The sequence below is a fragment of the Schistocerca nitens genome, chromosome 12, assembly GCF_023898315.1.
Source record: "Schistocerca nitens isolate TAMUIC-IGC-003100 chromosome 12, iqSchNite1.1, whole genome shotgun sequence".
Lineage (NCBI taxonomy): Eukaryota > Metazoa > Arthropoda > Insecta > Orthoptera > Acrididae > Schistocerca > Schistocerca nitens.
The window spans coordinates 131,873,489-131,894,077 of NC_064625.1; the positions used below are offsets into that span (position 1 = coordinate 131,873,489).

At 44.6% G+C, this 20,589-nt stretch overlaps 1 protein-coding gene across 1 annotated transcript in view; it reads left to right on the forward strand.

Annotated features, from left to right (window-relative positions):
- LOC126215162 (uncharacterized) overlaps positions 1–20,589 on the forward strand; it is a 90,961-nt gene that overhangs the window by 35,600 nt on the left and 34,772 nt on the right. The window contains exons 2-3 of the mRNA XM_049941832.1: positions 7,515–7,650; positions 16,031–16,186. Coding sequence (XP_049797789.1) covers positions 7,515–7,650; positions 16,031–16,186 — 292 coding nt within the window. The remainder of the gene's footprint in view (positions 1–7,514; positions 7,651–16,030; positions 16,187–20,589) is intronic.

Here is a 20,589-nt window from a genome sequence, read left to right on the forward strand (position 1 = left end):
TCTGAGGTCATCAGTCGCCTAGAACTTAGAACTAATTAAACTTAACTAACCTACGGACATCACAGACATCCATGCCCGAGGCAGGATTCGAACCTGCGACCGTAGCGATGGTTTAATAGCCGTGCTAGAAAACTGCTAGGTAAACAAAGAGAACTTCACTCAGATTCAACAGAAGTAAAAACCTAGCTGACAAACAAAAACTGAATGAAGGGAAAATGAGCGTAAGGAGGGCAATGTGAGAAGCGTAAGTAAAGTAAAACTTCGTCAACCGATCAGAGTAAAAACCCTAAGAGATTTTGGTCGTATGTAAAATCAGTAAATGGGCCAAAATCATCTGCTCATTTACTCAGTGATCATACTGGCACCGAAACAAAAGATGAGAGACAGACAACATTTGTTGTAGGAACGTCATGTATTTGTTGCATATACTCGTAAGTTGCATACTTCTCACGGCACGACTTGCCAACAAGTAAGTATGCCTCAAAACATACGTTTTTCAGAGCACATTCATTTTCTATTCACATCATTTTCAGATGTTTACACTTATTTACGAGTCGTGAACATTGTTTCTTCACTTACTACGTTATACAATGACCGTCTCAACAACTTTCGTTGCAAAATTCTTCAATTTTTGTCGGTAAAGTAATATAATGATGTTCCTGAGACGTAAATAAATGCAAGATCTCAAGATGGGGTGTCAGGCAAGTAGAAAAGTCATCGGTGCCTATAAATGCTACTGGTTGCAGCCAATTCTCTGTAAATCAACTTCAACAGTTACAGTGTTCTAATACGTTAAAAAGGACATGAATTATTTACCAAAGAAAATCCGACGAAGAACTTGGAAACAAAATACGGCAGTCAGCTAACCGATAGCGGTCGACAGTCACTCGGGAGAAACCTTACTATTTTTGGCCACGCCCAGAAGACTGGACCGTTTGAAATTTAGTGCGTTAACATCCACAGACACTGTTACCAAGCACTGTTAAAATATTTGTGCAAAAATACTTCTGATAACTGACCGCATATGCAGAGGATGTTTATGCATTGCTAAATAAACTGAGCGTGACTTCGCCATTCATTTTGGAAAGTTGGAAAGTTTAAATGTCTTGAAGTCAGCATATGTCGGCTATGTCATACGGAAGGTAAACTGGAAAAATGTGAACAATAGTATGGCGAATTGTCATAACTATAATACCCGCCCTCAAATCCTCAACGCCTATTGGTATTCCTGAGAATATTTTGGACTGCATCAGTACTATTCGCCAGTATTTCTTTCTTTTTTTTTTTTTTTTTTTTTTTTTGACAGTACGACAGTACTCGCCTTCAGGCATTCATTATATTGAAGTGTGTACAATAATAAAGGAAAGATGAGCGTCCGTTAAGCTCCGAGTGACATTTCTACCACTGCAGATGATAGGCGCGAATAGTGGGTTCTTAGCACTACACAAAATGGCCGAAACTACTCAAACCCATGACGGCAGAGCGCACTAAGACTTGTACAGCTTGGTAAGAAAACCTCACTTTCATATCAAACCGAGCGTCGGCGGAAATGTCTGAAACTGCGCCTTGGGCACACCCCTCCAAATGGTTCAAATGGCTCTGAGCACTATGGGACTTAACATCTGAGGTCATCAGTCCCCTAGACTTATAACTACTTAAACCTAACTAAGGACATCACACACAGCCGTGCCCGTGGCAGGATTCGAACCTGCGACCGCAACACCAGCGTGGTTCCAAGCTGAAGCACCTACAACCGCTCGGTCACAGCGGCCGGCTACGCCCGTCCCCTCCCCTAGAATTTCTCCAGCGGGGTGGACTGGAATCAAACGCGGGGAGGCTTCCCAATTTGTGGTGTAACACATTCCGGAAGTGGACAAATACACTGTTAAGAAGACAGTCGTAACTTTCGAATCACCAGTGTCGTCATAGATTGAGAGGAGAAATGCCAAAATCAGAAATACCAGTACCCAAAAATACAGTGTGTATCAAAAAGAATCACCAGATCTGTCATGTCTACACAGCGTGTTACAAAAAGGTACGGACAAACTTCCAGGAAACATTCCTCACACACACAGAAAGAAAATATGTTATGTGGACATGTATCCGGAAACGCTTACTTTCCATGTTGGAGCTCATTTTATTACTTCTCTTCAAATCACATTAATCGTGGAATGGAAAGACACAGCAACAGAACGTACCAGCGTGACTTCAAACACTTTGTTACAGGAAATGTTCAAAATGTCCTCCGTTAGCGAGGATACATGCATCCACCCTCCGTCTCATGGAATCCCTGATGCGCTGGCGCAGCCTTGGAGAATGGCGTATTGTATCACAGCCGTCCACAATACGAGCACGAAGAGTCTCTACAACCGGTACCGGGATTGCGTAGACAAGAGCTTTCAAATGCCGCCATAAATGAAAGTCAAGAGGGTTGAGGTCAGGAGAGCGTGGAGACCATGGAATTGGTCCACCTCTACCAATCCGTCGGTCACCGAATCTGTTGTTGGGAAGCGTACGAACACTTCGAGTGAAATGAGCAGAGCCACATCGTGCATGAACCACATGTTGTGTCGTACTTGTAAAGGCACATGTTCTAGCAGCACAGGTGGAGTATCCCGTATGAAATCATGATAACGTGCTCCATTGAGCGTAGGTGAAAGAAGTAATAAAATGAGCTCTAACATGGAAAGTAAGCGTTTCCGGACACATGTCCACATAACATCTTTTCTTTATTTGTGTGTGACGAATGTTGCCTGAAAGTTTGGTCGTATCTTTTTGTAACACCCTGTATTTCTCAAACTGGTTCGACCGAATCGTCCGATCCCACCCGTCGGCTTTGGCCCGTGATGTAAGGCTGTTGTAGTGTGTGACGTCACGACGGCGCGGAATTTAGTTTGTGAGAGTGGTGTGTTTGTAGGTGTCGTTTTAATGTGATCGGTGGTGGTCTCTGGTGATGTTTTAGGTGATGGTTTTGGCTTAGTCTGCGTGTGTGGCGTGTTTATAGGTGGCGTATTGTTGCGGTCGGTGGTTCTATCTGGTGGTGTGTTTATGGGTAGCGTGTTACGTGGCATATGGGGTTCATTTGCGTGATAGCATTGCACGGGACTGTGCTTTCAGCGGAACAATTTTCAGTGAGTTCACGATTTTAGTTTTGTTATTTCGACGTTATTGTAGTTTTTTTCTGTTCGTCGTGTGTGAATTTTGGTAAATTGCTTTTTTATGTCTTTGGTAGGTCAACAGTTTTTGGTTGTCGGCGATGATGGGGGACAGCGCGTTGTCTGTGACAATATTTCTTCAGCTATTCGGATTTTTTGATGAAGTCGTGAAGTGTTCAGTATGTCGTGAAGAAATGAGGCTTACTAAAGTTCCGGCGTCTCGGACCAGGGACGGCTGGCTGTATGTGGAGATGTAAGGATGATAATAGGTCAAGGGAAGTGCTCGATTCCAATTTTGTTGGTTTGTTGCGTTTTTTGAGGTAGTGATGATTGTGGACGTGGTTGTAGTTTTGGGTTTTATGATTTGGTATCGGTAGTTTCTGTTGACCTATATAGGTCAGGGGAAGTGTTAGATTCCAATGTGTGGTTGTGGCTATGGGTGTTCCGGTATCGGGAGTTGCTGTTGAGATACATAGGTCAAGGGAAGCGTTCGATACCAATTTGTGGGATCGGAAGCTGTTGTTGAGCTATATAGATCAAGGGAAGTGTTATTTGTGGAATCAGGAGTTTCAGTTGAGCTATATAGGTCAAGGGAAGTGTCCGATTCCAGAGGATGGCTGGTTAAAATGGCTCTGAGCACTATGGGACTTAACAGCTATGGTCATCAGTCCCCTGGAACTTAGAACTACTTAAACCTAACTAACCTAAGGACAGCACACAACACCCAGTCATCACGAGGCAGAGAAAATCCCTGACCCCGCCGGGAGATTCCAGAGGATATTGTGTTTAGTGGAATTTGGGGAGTTTTGTGTTGTCGGTTTTTTTCGTCGTTATGTGTGGTTTGTTATGGTGGTGTGTGTCTAAATTTGTTTATATTTACTTTGTCCCCACCCAAAAACCCCTAAATCCACGCTTGTCCCGTTAGTTTCATTAGGCTTTTTGTGGAACGTGTGTGTGTTGGTTTTTCAATGTATTTTCGTGTTTGTGGTCATGTTTACGTAATGACATCATAGGCGCCATATTGGAGTCGTAGTGTATGGTCGTTTCCGCCATATTTGTGACGTCAAAGGAGACGGGTGGAATCGGACGCTTTTGTATTTCCCTGAAACTAATAAACATATACAATGAATATTGTTTTCTGGTGAACAGGAAACTAAAAAAATGTGTCCCCCTTGAGATGCACGGCATACGTCATTGCGGTATTCAGATTGTTCCCTCATTGCAGCGAGCTTGTCTCGAGTTACAGCTTCCACAACTGCTGTTATGCGATGTCTCAGTTCTTTCATTGTTGTTGGTAATGGAGACACATACACGAAGAGTTTTATCAACCACCACAAGAAATAATCACATACAATCAGTCCGGCGACCTTGGGGGGGGGGGGGGTAATGTAAGACTGAATCTTTTGGTTCAGTGCAACCGTCCATCGTGCGGTTATCCTTCGATTTAAACATTCCTGCGCTTCCAGATGCCAATGCGGCGGTGCCCTATTCTGTTGGTGAATGAAGTTCGAATCAGTCTCCAACTGTGGGAACAGAAAGTTCTCAAGCATATCGAGTTATGTGCTTCCTGTAATAGTGTTCTCGGCAAAGAAAAATTGACCTTACACCTTTTTCCATGAAATTGCACAATTCATATTAAATTTTTGGAGAGTGCCCCTCATACTGGACAATTTCTGTGGTTGTTATCTACGCCCATATTCTCATATTATGACAGTTCACCTTTCTATTTAAATGGAAAGCTGCCTCGTCACTAAATACTAAGCGTGGAAGAAAACTGTCATCCTCCATCTTGCCAAGAACGAAATTACGGAACTCCACACGTCGTTGTTTGTCACCTTCACGACCACCTTGCTGTAGCTGAATTTTGTACGGTTTCATGTGTAAACGACGCAACACACGCCAGACGGACATCGGGGCCGTGTTGAGCTGTCGAGCTGCACAGCGAACGGATTTCTGCGGACTGCTTGTGAAACTGTGGCGGATGCATTCGACGCCTGTGTCAGACACTCGGGGACGTCTCGGCGATTTGCCTTCACACAAACAACCTGTTTCTCGGAGTTGTTCGTGCCATCGTGTAATGCTCTGTGCTGTAGGAGCACCCACACCATACCTAGTACGAAAGTCACACTGAACAGTTATTGACACACACTGCGCAAAACGTAGAACACAAAACGCTCTCTATTGTCCCGATACTATTTTTACTAGACCTGAAGTGGGCGCACATTGCTGCTACCTAGCGAGAACCTCGAGAGTTTGCTCTTTGCAACAGTACTTTGCTCACGCCCATATCTCAAATAATAGTTACGATTTTTTTTAAGTCGGATGATACAGCCCGTATTTTTTGACCCAATAAATAACAAGATCTAGTTTCGTATCCCTTCGACATCTCGATAGCAATATTGGAATTCCTTATTCAAATTTCAACACAAGTTAGTAGTTTATCCACTAAACAAGATATCACTTTTCACTTAACTGTCCATATACTACGATCACATAATCGTATTAAATTATTCACCCATTTCGATGGTAAGTTACCGGTATTTTGTGAAAAACGAAACTTTGCGCGATATCTTAGGTATATTTTCATCTTAATTAGCCAAGTATTTATAGTGCCATGCTTTTATCTTGAAACTCTTGCGTGAGTCCGCGTTCGCATAAAAACAACACTATGGGACTGTTGGTCCACCTTGATGCAAAACACTTTCGTTATTTATTTTTGTGGTGTCACCGCCAGACACCACACTTGCTAGGTGGTAGCCTTTAAATCGGCCGCGGTCCGTTAGTATACGTCGGACCCGCGTGTCGCCACTATCAGTGATTGCAGACCGAGCGCCGACACACTGCAGGTCTAGAGAGACTTCCTAGCACTCGCCCCAGTTGTACAACTGCCTTTGCTAGCGATGGTTCACTGACAAAATACGCTCTCATTTGCCGAGACGACAGTTCAGCATAGCCTTCAGCTACGTCATTTGCTACGACCTAGCAAGGCGCCATTATCAGCTACTATTGATATTGATTCATGTACCGTCAAGACGGACGTTCTTCATTAACGGATTAAAGTTAAGTATTCCACCAGCTACGTCCTTTTTTCTAAATTCTAATTTCCTTGTCCTGTTCCAGACCTCAAGCCAGCCTGCGTGAGATTAAACGCGTGCCTTTCGGTCTCCTCTAGTAATACGGTGTTGGCTCTCCTGCCAACCAAAACAATTTATTTATTCGCAAAATAGTTTCAGCCACAAAATGATCCTCATCAGCGCGTTCTTTAAGTCTAAAACATGCGAAGATGGCATACTTATAAACACTGTAAAACATTATTAAATGTTTACTCTCATGTTCCAAATATTGTATTCTGTATATAGTTTCACAATATCTTATTTACTTTACGTCACAGCATGGTTTCTATGTTTGTTTTCGCTTTTTCCGGCATGTTTTCTACGTCTTTCTTGCCGTTTCTTCAGCACATAGCGTGTCATCTGCAAGTGTATGAGCGGCTGTTAGTAAACAAATATGAAAAAGTGAACTAATGCATGTCAGCATTATGCTGTTGGGATTGCGGTAGTGTTACAGTTTTGGTGTGTGTTACGTTGTTACGTAGTTTGTCATGTATTCAAGTTCGCTGGACGGCTTGCGTCTGCTTGTAACCACGGAGAAGGATAACTTTGTACCTTGTTCATAATCCAGAACTTGCTGCTTGCACGTATTACATCGTAAGAATATATTTCATATTGCGAGAAGGTTTTGGAAAATTCTAGCGGATGTTCTGACGACTTATGTTCCTTATTAATCTCTCTCTCTCTCTCTCTCTCTCTGTGTGTGTGTGTGTGTGTGTGTGTGTGTGTGTGTGTGTGTGTGTGTGTGTGTTTCAGTTCTAGTGGAGTTATGCCCTTAGTCTGTCATGATATAAGGCCTATTCATTTTGTGTACACAGCCATATAAAAACGCCTGAAAGTTTTCGTATTATATTTCACCGTTTTCGAATCACGATTTATAAACGTCCTTCCTCGAGCTCATTTGTGCTAATCGGACATTCTTATATCAACATGAGTTTGTGTCCTGTTTCGAGTCTTCAGAGATTCTGTGTTGCTAATGCCTGACTTGAACCAATACTGCTTTGGTCACACCAACCACATTCAAATTTACGCAATACTTTTCTTCCGGAAGAACCTGTTCAAGGCATATGAGTGAGCTTTTGCGTTGCTGGGAAAGCAGCTGATGGCGGATGTGCAAAATGTCCTAACTTAGTCGGCGTGCGAAGTGCGAGGCTATGAATTCGAGCCCCAGTTTCACACACTCGTCTTATCTGTCAGAATGTTTAAAACTTCGCTGTGTTGCTGACGCGACAAATCACTTTTTGTTCAGGAGTCACTTGGGCACGCTGAATGCTGCCAACATCAACGACTACATCGACCAGGTGCTGCCCAACATCGCACAGTTCCTGGCGGACCATGGGCTGGACCCCATCGCATTGCCGGATGACGTCCAGAGCTTCTCAGAGGTAAAGTCAGACTGGCTCATGTTTTCACACATAACATGTAGGATGTTGGAGGTCAAATGTCCATTACCAAAAATATAGTGATTACACTATATTACGTTTGATTATTAATAACCACCCTCCTCCCACCTTTCATGTTTTAAGGAATCCAACTCACATTTGTAAAAGAACTTCCAACATCCGATCGCTTTACAAACGAGTTAAAGTGGTTAATATTTTTATGTGATATTATTAACATTTGCATTCCCTGTGGCTGCTTCAGTTATTCTTTATCGTACAGACGAGAAAAATCCCGTCGTTCGCTACTAAATTTATTTGTGTATGCCAAACAAGTTTCGGTTACACATGCTAAGCATCTTCAGTGGTTTATAGTACAAAGAAAATTACTTAATTCAAAAAATGGCTCTGAGCACTATGGGACTTAACATCTGTGGTCATCAGTCCCCTAGAACTTAGAACTACTTAAACCTAACTAACCTAAGGACAGCACACAACTCCCAGAGGCAGAGAAAATCCCTGACCCCGCCGGGAATCGAACCCGGGAACCCGGGCGTGGGAAGCGAGAAGGCTACCGCACGACCACGAGATGCGGGCAAAATTACTTAATTGTACACATTTTGATACGACGATCTGTAGTGATTCTTAGCAGCTCCTTTAAATCCAGATATTTCCTTTAGAGCTGTATGGCTGTGTTTTTTACTTATAATCATTTTATGTCCTATTCATGTCCCCGTTTGTTGGTATGTACTAAATGCATATAGCACAGCTTTCTTTCAAAGTGGCAAGGGCTAATTTCCATGAGTCATTGACTATAAAAATAACTTCGTTTTTCAGAACCCTATAGAATGTACAGTAACTGATGGACTGATACCCCTCTAATCTCAGGTTGCTCTGTTATGCATGGTGTTTCAAAAAGGATTTTAATTTTGAAAATTCATATAAATTTATTCATAGTATCTACAGAGATGATTGTTACGTCAATTTTCAGGGAAATACGTAAGGTTTTGTCTCATATCGTTCGTAAGTGCCGAATCGCACCGTAATGGGCGCTAGCGGCAGTTGCGTTAAGGGGCTCCGGAACGCCCTATACTTGCAATGTTAAAATAACGCTTATAAATTACATCTTTCCTCACAAAGTATTTGAAGTAGGAAGTTGAACTTTTAACAGATTATTTATTGGAATATGAGCTACAACTGAACACAGGGATTTTACAAAATTTTAGTTCAGTTCTTAAAGATGATTTTTTTTCAATTGTAATGAAAATTCATAACACTTTTTTTGCAATTTTTTATTTATATATTCAAAAATATAAAGTTTTTTGGAAAAAGGCTGTGTTAAATTATGCAGAAGGTACTGTGTAACATTTACTGAAAGTTTGAAACAAATATGTTTGGAAGATCCTTAGAAAACATGTGATTAGTACGAGAAAATAAAAGTTTTGGGAATCGAGCGACAAAGATTGGATTAACTTTTTAGTGCATTCCAGGTCCACAGGATGGATTATCTTCATCCTCTGCAAACTCCTCCTCCAGCTTCCTCTTGTTCCTCCTCCTGTTTACTCTTGCTTGTATTTCTAGACTCTTTACAGCCCTGTCTGCAGCCCGAAGGCGTCCCTTGTCTACAGCAAGCATCGCTCGTACCATGTAAGAACCTATCTTCATTCCCATATTTCTAAATACCTTGGCTTTCCAACATTTCTCCTTTTCTTAAAAGCCTTCAGAGGATTTCTAATAACTTTACTTTTACTCATTATTATACTTCAACAAAACAGAGACTCAAGAAACAGAATTAATTACGAATATTTTCGAGATAACGACAGAGTAAATAAACATGAAACAATCGACAATCACACCAGCGATATACACTCCTGGAAATTGAAATAAGAACACCGTGAATTCATTGTCCCAGGAAGGAGAAACTTTATTGACACATTCCTGGGGTCAGATACATCACATGATCACACTGACAGAACCACAGGCACATAGACACAGGCAACAGAGCATGCACAATGTCGGCACTAGTACAGTGTATATCCACCTTTCGCAGCAATGCAGGCTGCTATTCTCCCATGGAGACGATCGTAGAGATGCTGGATGTAGTCCTGTGGAACGGCTTGCCATGCCATTTCCACCTGGCGCCTCAGTTGGACCAGCGTTCGTGCTGGACGTGCAGACCGCGTGAGACGACGCTTCATCCAGTCCCAAACATGCTCAATGGGGGACAGATCCGGAGATCTTGCTGGCCAGGGTAGTTGACTTACACCTTCTAGAGCACGTTGGGTGGCACGGGATACATGCGGACGTGCATTGTCCTGTTGGAACAGCAAGTTCCCTTGCCGGTCTAGGAATGGTAGAACGATGGGTTCGATGACGGTTTGGATGTACCGTGCGCTATTCAGTGTCCCCTCGACGATCACCAGTGGTGTACGGCCAGTGTAGGAGATCGCTCCCCACACCATGATGCCGGGTGTTGGCCCTGTGTGCCTCGGTCGTATGCAGTCCTGATTGTGGCGCTCACCTGCACGGCGCCAAACACGCATACGACCATCATTGGCACCAAGGCAGAAGCGACTCTCATCGCTGAAGACGACACGTCTCCATTCGTCCCTCCATTCACGCCTGTCGCGACACCACTGGAGGCGGGCTGCACGATGTTGGGGCGTGAGCGGAAGACGGCCTAACGGTGTGCGGGACCGTAGCCCAGCTTCATGGAGACGGTTGCGAATGGTCCTCGCCGATACCCCAGGAGCAACAGTGTCCCTAATTTGCTGGGAAGTGGCGGTGCGGTCCCCTACGGCACTGCGTAGGATCCTACGGTCTTGGCGTGCATCCGTGCGTCGCTGCGGTCCGGTCCCAGGTCGACGGGCACGTGCACCTTCCGCCGACCACTGGCGACAACATCGATGTACTGTGGAGACCTCACACCCCACGTGTTGAGCAATTCGGCGGTACGTCCACCCGGCCTCCCGCATGCCCACTATACGCCCTCGCTCAAAGTCCGTCAACTGCACATACGGTTCACGTCCACGCTGTCGCGGCATGCTACCAGTGTTAAAGACTGCGATGGAGCTCCGTATGCCACGGCAAACTGGCTGACACTGACGGCGGCGGTGCACAAATGCTGCGCAGCTAGCGCCATTCGACGGCCAACACCGCGGTTCCTGGTGTGTCCGCTGTGCCGTGCGTGTGATCATTGCTTGTACAGCCCTCTCGCAGTGTCCGGAGCAAGTATGGTGGGTCTGACACACCGGTGTCAATGTGTCCTTTTTTCCATTTCCAGGAGTGTAACATTAAACTAATGCAAAGTTTCCTATAACTAATTCTGTCTCACTGACCTCTGAACAGAATGATAACCGCAGACCTCTCGATGATCACCTGTTATTTCAATATGTTGCTATATCTTTCATCAGTTCCGTCTGAAATCTACATAATAACCGACAATTAGATGAATGTTACGTTTTATCGACTTCAGCTGAGCGTAGCCCTTCACACATTAAAAAAAAAAAACCCTAAATGTAAGTATACATTGGAACAATCGGTTTAATGACCAACTTTCCTGATAATAATGTAACGTAGAGCAGAATGAGGCAATAACGCACAGTTAGTAAACAATAATTTTTAATTATGAAAGGAATAAATCCAGACACGTTTATCACTGGTCATGAGAAATGATAATCGAGTTGATGTGTCGCATCCATTTTCTTAAGGACATTTAACTTGGCTTGCCGTTCTTCACTGTTGAGTTCACTACACTCGTATTGTAGCGTCTTTCAACTGAAAACTGACGCTGGCCGCCTATTATTCGGCGGCATAGGAAACACTGTGACTTTTCACCAACGGCTACAAAAAAGAATTGCAGTTCTCAGTCATTTTTAAACGACTGAGAACATAGATGTCCCGTTCTTTTCTTTTTCACAGTACCTGCCATTTCTCAGCACTTCTCTGTTAAGGTTACGGTTACCAGGGGTAAACGAGACTGAGTATATTGCGCTCTTGCTTGTACCACATAAACAGGGAAGTGGAGCCGCCGCCGTTCATTTAGGACACATGTCTAATAACAGATGTCGCTGTCGCTCGCTCTCGCACACGTGAGCACATGTGCAGCACCTCCCCACGTCTGCACACTGTGCAGCGTTTGGCCGGCCCTGCCCTAGGTACAGCGCTGAGTGTGTGACGCGACAATTGGGCCACGTATACGGGCCTCCCGTCCCTAAAGGGTTAACACACAGAACTGTAGGAAAATCGACGTCAAACATTGCAACATGTTCGTGAAAGCCCTAAACTGAAAGTTTTTTTGTGCATTGTGATGTGTCGGCAGCTGGGCCAACACCTTGAGGTGGCTTAAAGGGCACGCGAGACTAACGCCGACGGGCGTGAGGTACTGGAACAGGATACGTAATTAATGCTATGAAGAAAAGAACGGAGTTTCTCATATACTTATCTTTAATTTCTTCTTGTACATCTCTATGGTGAACACAAGTGAGACTCTAATTACAATCACTGTAAGGCTAATGGCGCCTTGCTAGTTCGTAGCCATTAACTTAGCTGAAGGCTATTCTGTCTCTCGGCTAATGAGAGAGAAAGGCTTCGTACATCTAGTCGCTAGCTCTGTCGTCCGTACACTGGGGCAGAGTTTGAGTCAGTCTCTCGAGACCTGCCTTGTGGTGGCGCTAGGTTTGCGATCACACAGTGGCGACACGCGGGTCCGACATGTACTACAGGACCGCGGCCGATTTAAGCTACCACCTAGGACGTGTGGTGTCTGGCTGTGACACCACACATTGAGCAAGAACAAAGTATACGGCCCCCTTTTTTTCCGCGAGAGAACCATCAATGGGATAGTGTGCCTGGATATGTTACAACAATTTTTGATACCACAGATCGATGAGGATGACCAAGAACGAAATGATTACTTCATGAAAGATAATGAATCACCCCACTAGCTGGCAGTGACCGCTTTCCAGGTAAATGGGTTGGCCTTGATGCGCTAATTGCATGGCCCCCACGTTCCCCAGAACTGACACCACTCCATTTTTTTTATGAGGACTCATCAAGGATATCGTGTTTGTACCTCCTGTGCCAGCTTCTCTACCTGAACATAGAGTAGGAATTAACGCCACCACTGAGAAGGTTACACCTGCAGTTCTACAGCGAGTTTGGGGTAGGTTGGGTTGTTTTTGAGGTAGAACACCAAAAGGTAAAAAAATGAGTGTGAAATCTTACAGGACTTAACTGCTAAGGTCTTCAGTCCCTAACCTTACACACTACTTAACCTAAATTATCCTAAGGACAAACACACGCACCCATGCCCAAGGGAGGACTTGAACCTCCGCCAGGACCAGCCGCACAGTCCATGCATGACTGCAGCGCCTCAGACCGCTCGGCTAATCCCACGCGGCCACCAAAAAGTGAGGTCATCGGTCTCATCGGATTAGGTACGCATGGGGAAGGAAGTCAGCTGTGCCCCTTCAAAGGAATCATCCCGGCATTAGCTTGGAACGATTTAGGGAAATCATGGAAAACCTAAATCAGGATGGCTGAGAGTTTGGGATGAAATTGACTTCCCATGAGATGTATGCAGGATAACCTGTGGAAGCCACATACAACATCCTTAGTTTAAGATATATATGTTTCCCTAGAATAATTTTTAAAGTAGTAAAGTCCATTTTTAAACACTCCAGATATGAAGCATCTGAGCACTCACTCCGTCATCAGGCCACAAGTGGCCCATCGGGACCATCCGACCGCCGTGTCATCCTCAGTTGAAGAAGTTCTTTTCGCAGAAGAAGAATGTCTAACGACAACAATAATAATGATTAACAAACCTCTGAGAGGCCTACGAATAACAGTTGAGTGATAAGCATGCCCATGTGTTAGAATTGTTTTCACCTATCGGTAAAAAATACGTTGTAAAAACGTTCTCTCGAAATAACGAGGACATTAGTATTCTTACAAGGAAACTGAAGTTTATCTGCGAGCTCTTCACGAGAAATTTATCATAATGCTGACTACCAGAGGCAAATCAGCTTTATGGAACAGCGGAGTACCTGATGCTCGTAGGCTTTAGTTACAAGACGTGCAAAACTTGCCGGGTAACCCACCGAACTATGAAGGACAGGCTTGGTCATCGTCAAATATTGACATCACTGTGACGAATAGTCCTGCCTGTAGCCGTATACGAATTTGGTTAGCGGCTCAAGGTCTACCCACAAGTGAGCACAGCTCTGATTAATTTCATCCTAAATAAGAATACAACAGTTGGAATGCAGTTTCAAATCAGTTCTCAGAAAAATTTCTGAAATTTCAGCTGTCCTGTCAGGAAGGTCGCAGTTCGTAGTAATAGACGGCAAATCATCGAGTAAAGCTGAAGTGATATCAGGTGTTCCCCAGGGAAGCGTCCTGGGACCTCTGCTGTTCCTGATCCATATAAATGACCTGGGTGACAATCTGAGCAGTTCTCTTAGGTTGTTCGCAGATGATGCTGTAATTTACCGTCTAGTAAGGTCATTCGAAGACCAGTATCAGTGGCAAAGCGATTTAGAAAAGATTGCTGTATGGTGTGGCAGGTGGCAGTTGACGCTAAATAACGAAAAGTGTGAGGTGATCCACACGAGTTCCAACAGAAATCCGTTGGAATTCGATTATTCGACAAATAGTACAATTCTGAAGGCTGTCAATCCAACTAAGTACCTGGGTGTTAAAATTACGAACAACTTCAGTTGGAAAGACCACATAGATAATATTGTGGGGAAGGCGAGCCAAAGGTTGCGTTTCATTGGCAGGACACTTAGAAGATGCAACAAGTCCACTAAAGAGACAGCTTACACTACACTCGTTCGTCCTCTGTTAGAATATTGCTGCGCAGTGTGGGATCCTTACCAGGTGGGATTGACGGAGGACATCGAAAGGGTGCAAAAAAGGGCAGCTCGTTTTGTATTATCACGTAATAGTGGAGAGAGTGTGGCAGATCGATACGCGAATTGGGATAGAAGTCATTGCAGCAAAGACGTTTTCCGTCGCGGCGAGATCTATTTACGAAATTTCAGTCACCAACTTTCTCTTCCGAATATGAAAATGCTTTGTTGAGCCCAACCTACATAGGTAGGAATGATCATCAAAATAAAATAAGAGAAATCAGAGCTCGAACAGAAAGGTTTAGGTGTTCGTTTTTCCCGCGCGATGTTCGGGAGTGGAATGGTAGAGAGATAGTATGATTGTGGTTCGATGAACGCTCTGCCAAGCACTTAAATGTGAACTGCAGAGTAATCATGTAGATGTAGATGTAGATAAAGGGCAAACTGGGAGCTGTTAAGCTAAGTATAGTAAATAACATCTGGAGAAGTTATCGTGAAGAAGGCTGTAGAGATGACGGAGAATCTTACTGAAGCGATTACTGTTGCACATCCTAGCGACATGGGTCATGACTCTAGAAAGTACTACCTGTAGCCGTGGAGTGCGGGGCGCAATCGGCTGAGGGCAAGGGCTCGCAGAGCATTTCAGATGAGTTTTATTTCCAGGTAGAAGGGCAGTATTACTTTATAACTACCGTGAACTCAAAAAGCTTCAAAAACAAATTACAAAAATTAAATAGGGCTAGTTGGGACAGACTTGTTTGCGAGCTAGTACATATTAATCCATGTTGAAGGAAATGAAATTTGGTGAATCATAAGATAGCAAAAGCCTTAGTTCTGTCGGGTTTAATAGAAAATGGTCAACTAACTACTAACTGGCAGCACTCAAACTGCTCTCCCGGTTGTTACGATGGTTTTGGCTGGCTCTGAGCACTATGGGACATAACATCTGAGGTCATGAGTCCCCTAGACTTAGAACTACTTAAACCTACCTAACCTAAGGACAGCACACACATCCATGCCCGAGGCAGGATTCGAACCTGCGACCGTAGCAGCAGCGCGGTTCCGGACTGAAGCGCCTAGAACCGCTCGGTCTTACGATGGTTCTCTTTGAGCGGAGCCACTACTATTGGGTCGAGTAGCTCCTCAATTGGCATTACGAGGCTGAGTGCACCCCGAAAAATCGCAACAGCGCATGGCGGCTGGATGGTCACCCATCCAAGTGCTGACCACACCCGGAAGCGCTTAACTTCGGTGATCTCACGGGAACCGGTGTATCCACTGCGGCAAGGCCGTTGCCCATGAGGCATCTGAGATAATAGTCGCAAATTATGGACTGATAGGCTTTTAAAAATATGGGCTTCGAATGGTGTTAAGCCCCGTTTATAAATGTACCGAATATGTTGCTACGAGTTTCTGGACTTTTTGCTAATCTGATGCTTGCCTCTTCACTCATCTCAAATGACGGGTTCTACAGAACACTGTGAATGAACAAGTGAGTGTAACATGCTGTTCTCATTTTCTTCTTCCAGGAAGGCCCGCTGGGGACCGTGTGGCACGGAGAGGTGGGACTGTTCGACGGCTCGTTGTCCGGGCTGTCACAGGTGGTCAGGGCGGGGGATGCCTTCCTCGACTACTCCGACCTCCACTTCAAGGTCAACATGACGCTCGGCTTCACTGCAGTTGACGTGAGTTACGATATTTCTCATGCAATTAACATATCAGGCATATAAACACGTGAAACATGACATTAACTACACTACTGGCCATTAAAATTGCTACTCCACGAAGATGACGTGCTACAGACGCGATATTTAACCGACAGGAAGAAGATGCTGTGATATGCAAACGATTAGCTTTTCAGAGCATTCACACGAGGTTGGCGCCGGTGGCGACACATACAACGTGCTGACATGAGGAACGTTTCCAACCGATTTCTCACACATAAACAGCAGCTGACCGGCGTTGCCTGGTGAAACGTTGTTGTGACGCCTCGTGTAAGGAGGAGAAATGCGTACTATCACGCTTCCGAGTTTGATAAAGGTCGGATTGTAGCCTTTCGCGATTGCGGTTTATCGTATCGTCACATATCTGCTCGCGTTGGTCGAGATCCAATGACTGTTAGCACAATATGGAATCGGTGGGTTCAGGAGGGTAATACGGAACGCTGTGCTGGATCCCAAGCTCTCGTATCACTAGCAGTCGAGATGACAGGCATCTTATCCGCATGGCTGTAACGGATCGTGCAGGCACGTCTCGATCCCTGAGTCAACAGATGGGGACGTTTACAAGACAACAACCATCTGAACAAAGAGTTCGACGACGTTTGCAGCAGCATGGACTATCAGCTCGGAGACCACGGCTGCGGTTACCATTGACGCTGCATCACGGACAGGAGCGCCTGCGATAGTGAACTCGATGACGAACCTGGGTGTACGAAAACGTCATTTTTTCGGATGAATCCAGGTTCTTTTTACAGCATCATGATGGTCGCATTCGTGTTTGGCGACATCGCGGTGAACGCACATTTGAAGCGTGTATTCGTCATCGCCATACTGGCGTATCACCCGGCGTGATGGTATGGGGTGCCATTGGTTACACGTCTCGGTCACCTCTTGTTCACATTCACGGCATTTTGAACAGTGGACGTTACATTTCAGATGTGCTACGACCCGTGTCTCTACCCTTCATTCAATCACTGTGAAACCCTACATTTCAGCAGGATAATGCACGACCGCATGTTGCATTTCCTGTACGGGCCTTTCTGGATATAGAAAATGTTCGACTGTTGCTGTGGCCAGCACATTCTCCAGATCTCTCACCAATTGAAAACGTCTGGTCAATGGTGGCCGAGCAACTGGCTCGTAGCAATACGCCATCACTACTCTTGATGAACTGTGGTATCCTGTTGAAGCTGCATGGGCTGTACATGCCATACAAGCTGTATTTGACTCAATACCCAGGCGTATCAGTGGCGCTATTACGACCAGAGGTGGTTGTTCTGGGTAATGATTTCTCAGGATGTATGCACCCGAATTGCGTGAGAAAGTGTAATCACATGTCAGTGGTAGTATAATATATTTTTCCAATGAATACCCGTCTATCATCTGCATTTGTTCTTGGTGTAGCAATTTTAATGGCCAGTAGTGTATTTCTGGAGAGCCAATACTAACAGTTTTTGCCACGATCATGAATCATGCCGGGAGAAACAATTTTTTTTTACATAAAATTTTCTCGGTCTTATTTGGCGTGTGATAGATTACAATCTCCAGCTTTTAATGGATACGTCCATTGTTTTCCTCAGAGGAAGTGCCTACTGTAACTCACTTATTTCGTTGGCCATTTCATCAGGTCCATGTTCTTTCAGAATCCGTTCTGCTAATCTTTTACCTATATTATTAAATACAGGAAAGAGCCAAAGAAACTGGTACACTTGCCTAATATCATGTAGGACCCCAGCGAGGACGCAGAAGTGCCGCAACACGACGTGGCATGGACTCGACCATTGTCTGAGGTAGTGCCGGAGGGAACTGACACCATGAATCCTGAAGGGCTACCAATGAATCCGTAAGAATACGAGTGGGTGGAGATCTCTTCTGAACAGCACGTTGCAAGGCATCCCAGATATGCTTAGTAATGCTCATGTCTGGGGAGTCAAATGGACAGCAGAACTGTATGAAGTGAGAAGAGTGTTGCTGGAGCCACTCTGAAGCAATTCTGGACGTGTGGGGTGTCGCATGGTCCTGCTGGAGTTTCCCAAGCCTGTCGGAATGCACAATGGACATGAATGCATGCAGGTGATCAGACAGGATGCTTAAGTACGTGTCACCTGTCAGAGCCGTACCTAGGCGTATCAGGGCTCCCTTATCACCCCAACTGCACACTCCCCCCACCCTCACAGCTGACGTCCATGGTCCATGGGTTCATGAGATTCTCTTCATACCCGTACACGTCCATCTGCTCGATACAATTTAAAACGAAACTCGTCCGACGAGACAACATGTTTCCAGTCGTCAACAGTCCTATGTCAGTGTTCATGTACCCAGGCGAGGCGTAAAGCTTTGTGTCGTACTGTCGTAAAGAGTACACAAGTGGGCCTTCGGCTCCGAAAGCTCATATCGACGATGTTTGTTTGAATTGCTTGCTCGCTGACACTTGTTGATGGCCCAGTATTGAAATCTCCAGCAATTTAGGGAAGGGTCGCACTTTTATCACATTGAACGATTCTCCTCAGTCTTCGTTGCTCCCGTTCTTGCAGGATCTTTTTCCGGCCGCAGAGATGTCGGAGATTTGATGTTTTACCGTATTCCTGATGTTCACGGTACCCTCGTAAAATGGTCGTATGGGGAATTCCCCACTTTATCACTATCTCGGATACCCTGTGTTCCATCGCTTGTGCACCGAATAAAACACCACGTTGAAACTCACTTAAATCTTGATAACATGCAATTGTAGCAGCAGTAACAACACGTCAGATGCATGTCTTATATAGCCGTTGCCGACCGCGGCGCCGTCTTCTGGCAGTTTACATACCTCCGTATTTAAATACGCATTCCTACACCAGTTCCTTTAGTGGTTCAGTGTAATACGAGGCGCGGCTAGAAAAAAACCGGACTGATGCTGGAAAAAACATTTATTTACAATTATTTACAATTTCATGTTATCTCCTTCAATGTACTCTCCTCCTCGGTCTCTACACCGCTCCATACGAATTTTCCACTGTTCATAGCAATGCTGCAGATCATTTTCGGTAAGTCCATACATTACTTCCGTCGCTTTTTCTTTTACTGCTTCAACAGTCTCAAATCTAGTTCCTTTCAAAGCTGACTTGACTTTAGGGAAAAGAAAAAAGTCACAGGGGGCCAAATCAGGTGAGTAGGGTGGATGATCTAAGATGGGAATGTTGTGTTTTGCCAAAAACGTCTTCACTGGCAACGCACTGTGAGCTGGGGCATTGTCTTGGTGAAGGATCCATGACTTTTTTCTCCACAAATCGTTCCGTTTTCTCCGTACTCGCTCACGTAGGGTAGCCAGGACGCTAATGTAGTGATGCTGATTCACTGTTTGTCCCTCTGGTACCCAATCAACGTGCACAATCCCTTTGATGTCATTTTTTGCTGACAATGGTCTGCCAGTGCGAGTGTCATCACTGGTGTCTTCGCGGCCATCTTTAAATCGTTTAAACCACTCAAACACTTGTGTTCGCGATAAACAATCATCACCGTACACTTGTTGTAACATTACAAACGTTTCACTTGCAGATTTTCCTAGTTTGAAACAAAATTTGATGTTAACACGCTGTTCTTTCTGTACACTCAACATTTTCCGACGCTCAGACAAAACGTCAACTACTTAAAACAGACGCCACGGGCAGACTGAGTGCAGGAGGCAGATGAAACTCGAGCAGTAGGCGGAGCGAGAGTCACGTGACAGGCCACGCGACTTTCAGCCTTATTGCATTCGTTTTATTGTTTCACCAGTACTAGTCCGGTTTTTTTCTAGCCACACCTCGTATATGGATACCTCCGTAAGGAAACGACGGAGGAATTAAGACAGGGAATTAAGGTTCAACAAAAGAAATAAAAACTTTGAGATTTGCTGACTACATTGTAAGTCTGTTACATACGGCAAGGGACTTAGAAAGGCAGTTTAAGGAAATGCATAAGTTGTAAACAGATATTACGTAATTCTTGGAAAGTACACTTGAAGTCATCCATAATGCCCCACGTTCTGTCTGACATACTTTGTAAATACCTTCTCTGACTTCTGTGCTGGTAGAAATAATCTTTGGCGTGTTAACACATCAGGACATTACTTTGCTTTAAAATACAGGGTGTCCCACATAAAACCGGCACGCCTCACGCCCGACGTTCAAGCAATAATGAACTGACTAAAAAGGAATAGATGGTAGTTACCTTAAAAAGACATGTACGAGGGCAGTTCAATAAGTAATGCAACACATTTTTTTTCTCGGCCAATTTTGGTTTAAAAAACCGGAAATTTCTTGTGTAATATTTTCAAACATTCCCGCTTCATCTCGTATAGTTTCATTGACTTCCGACAGGTGGCAGCGCTGTACGGAGCTGTTAAA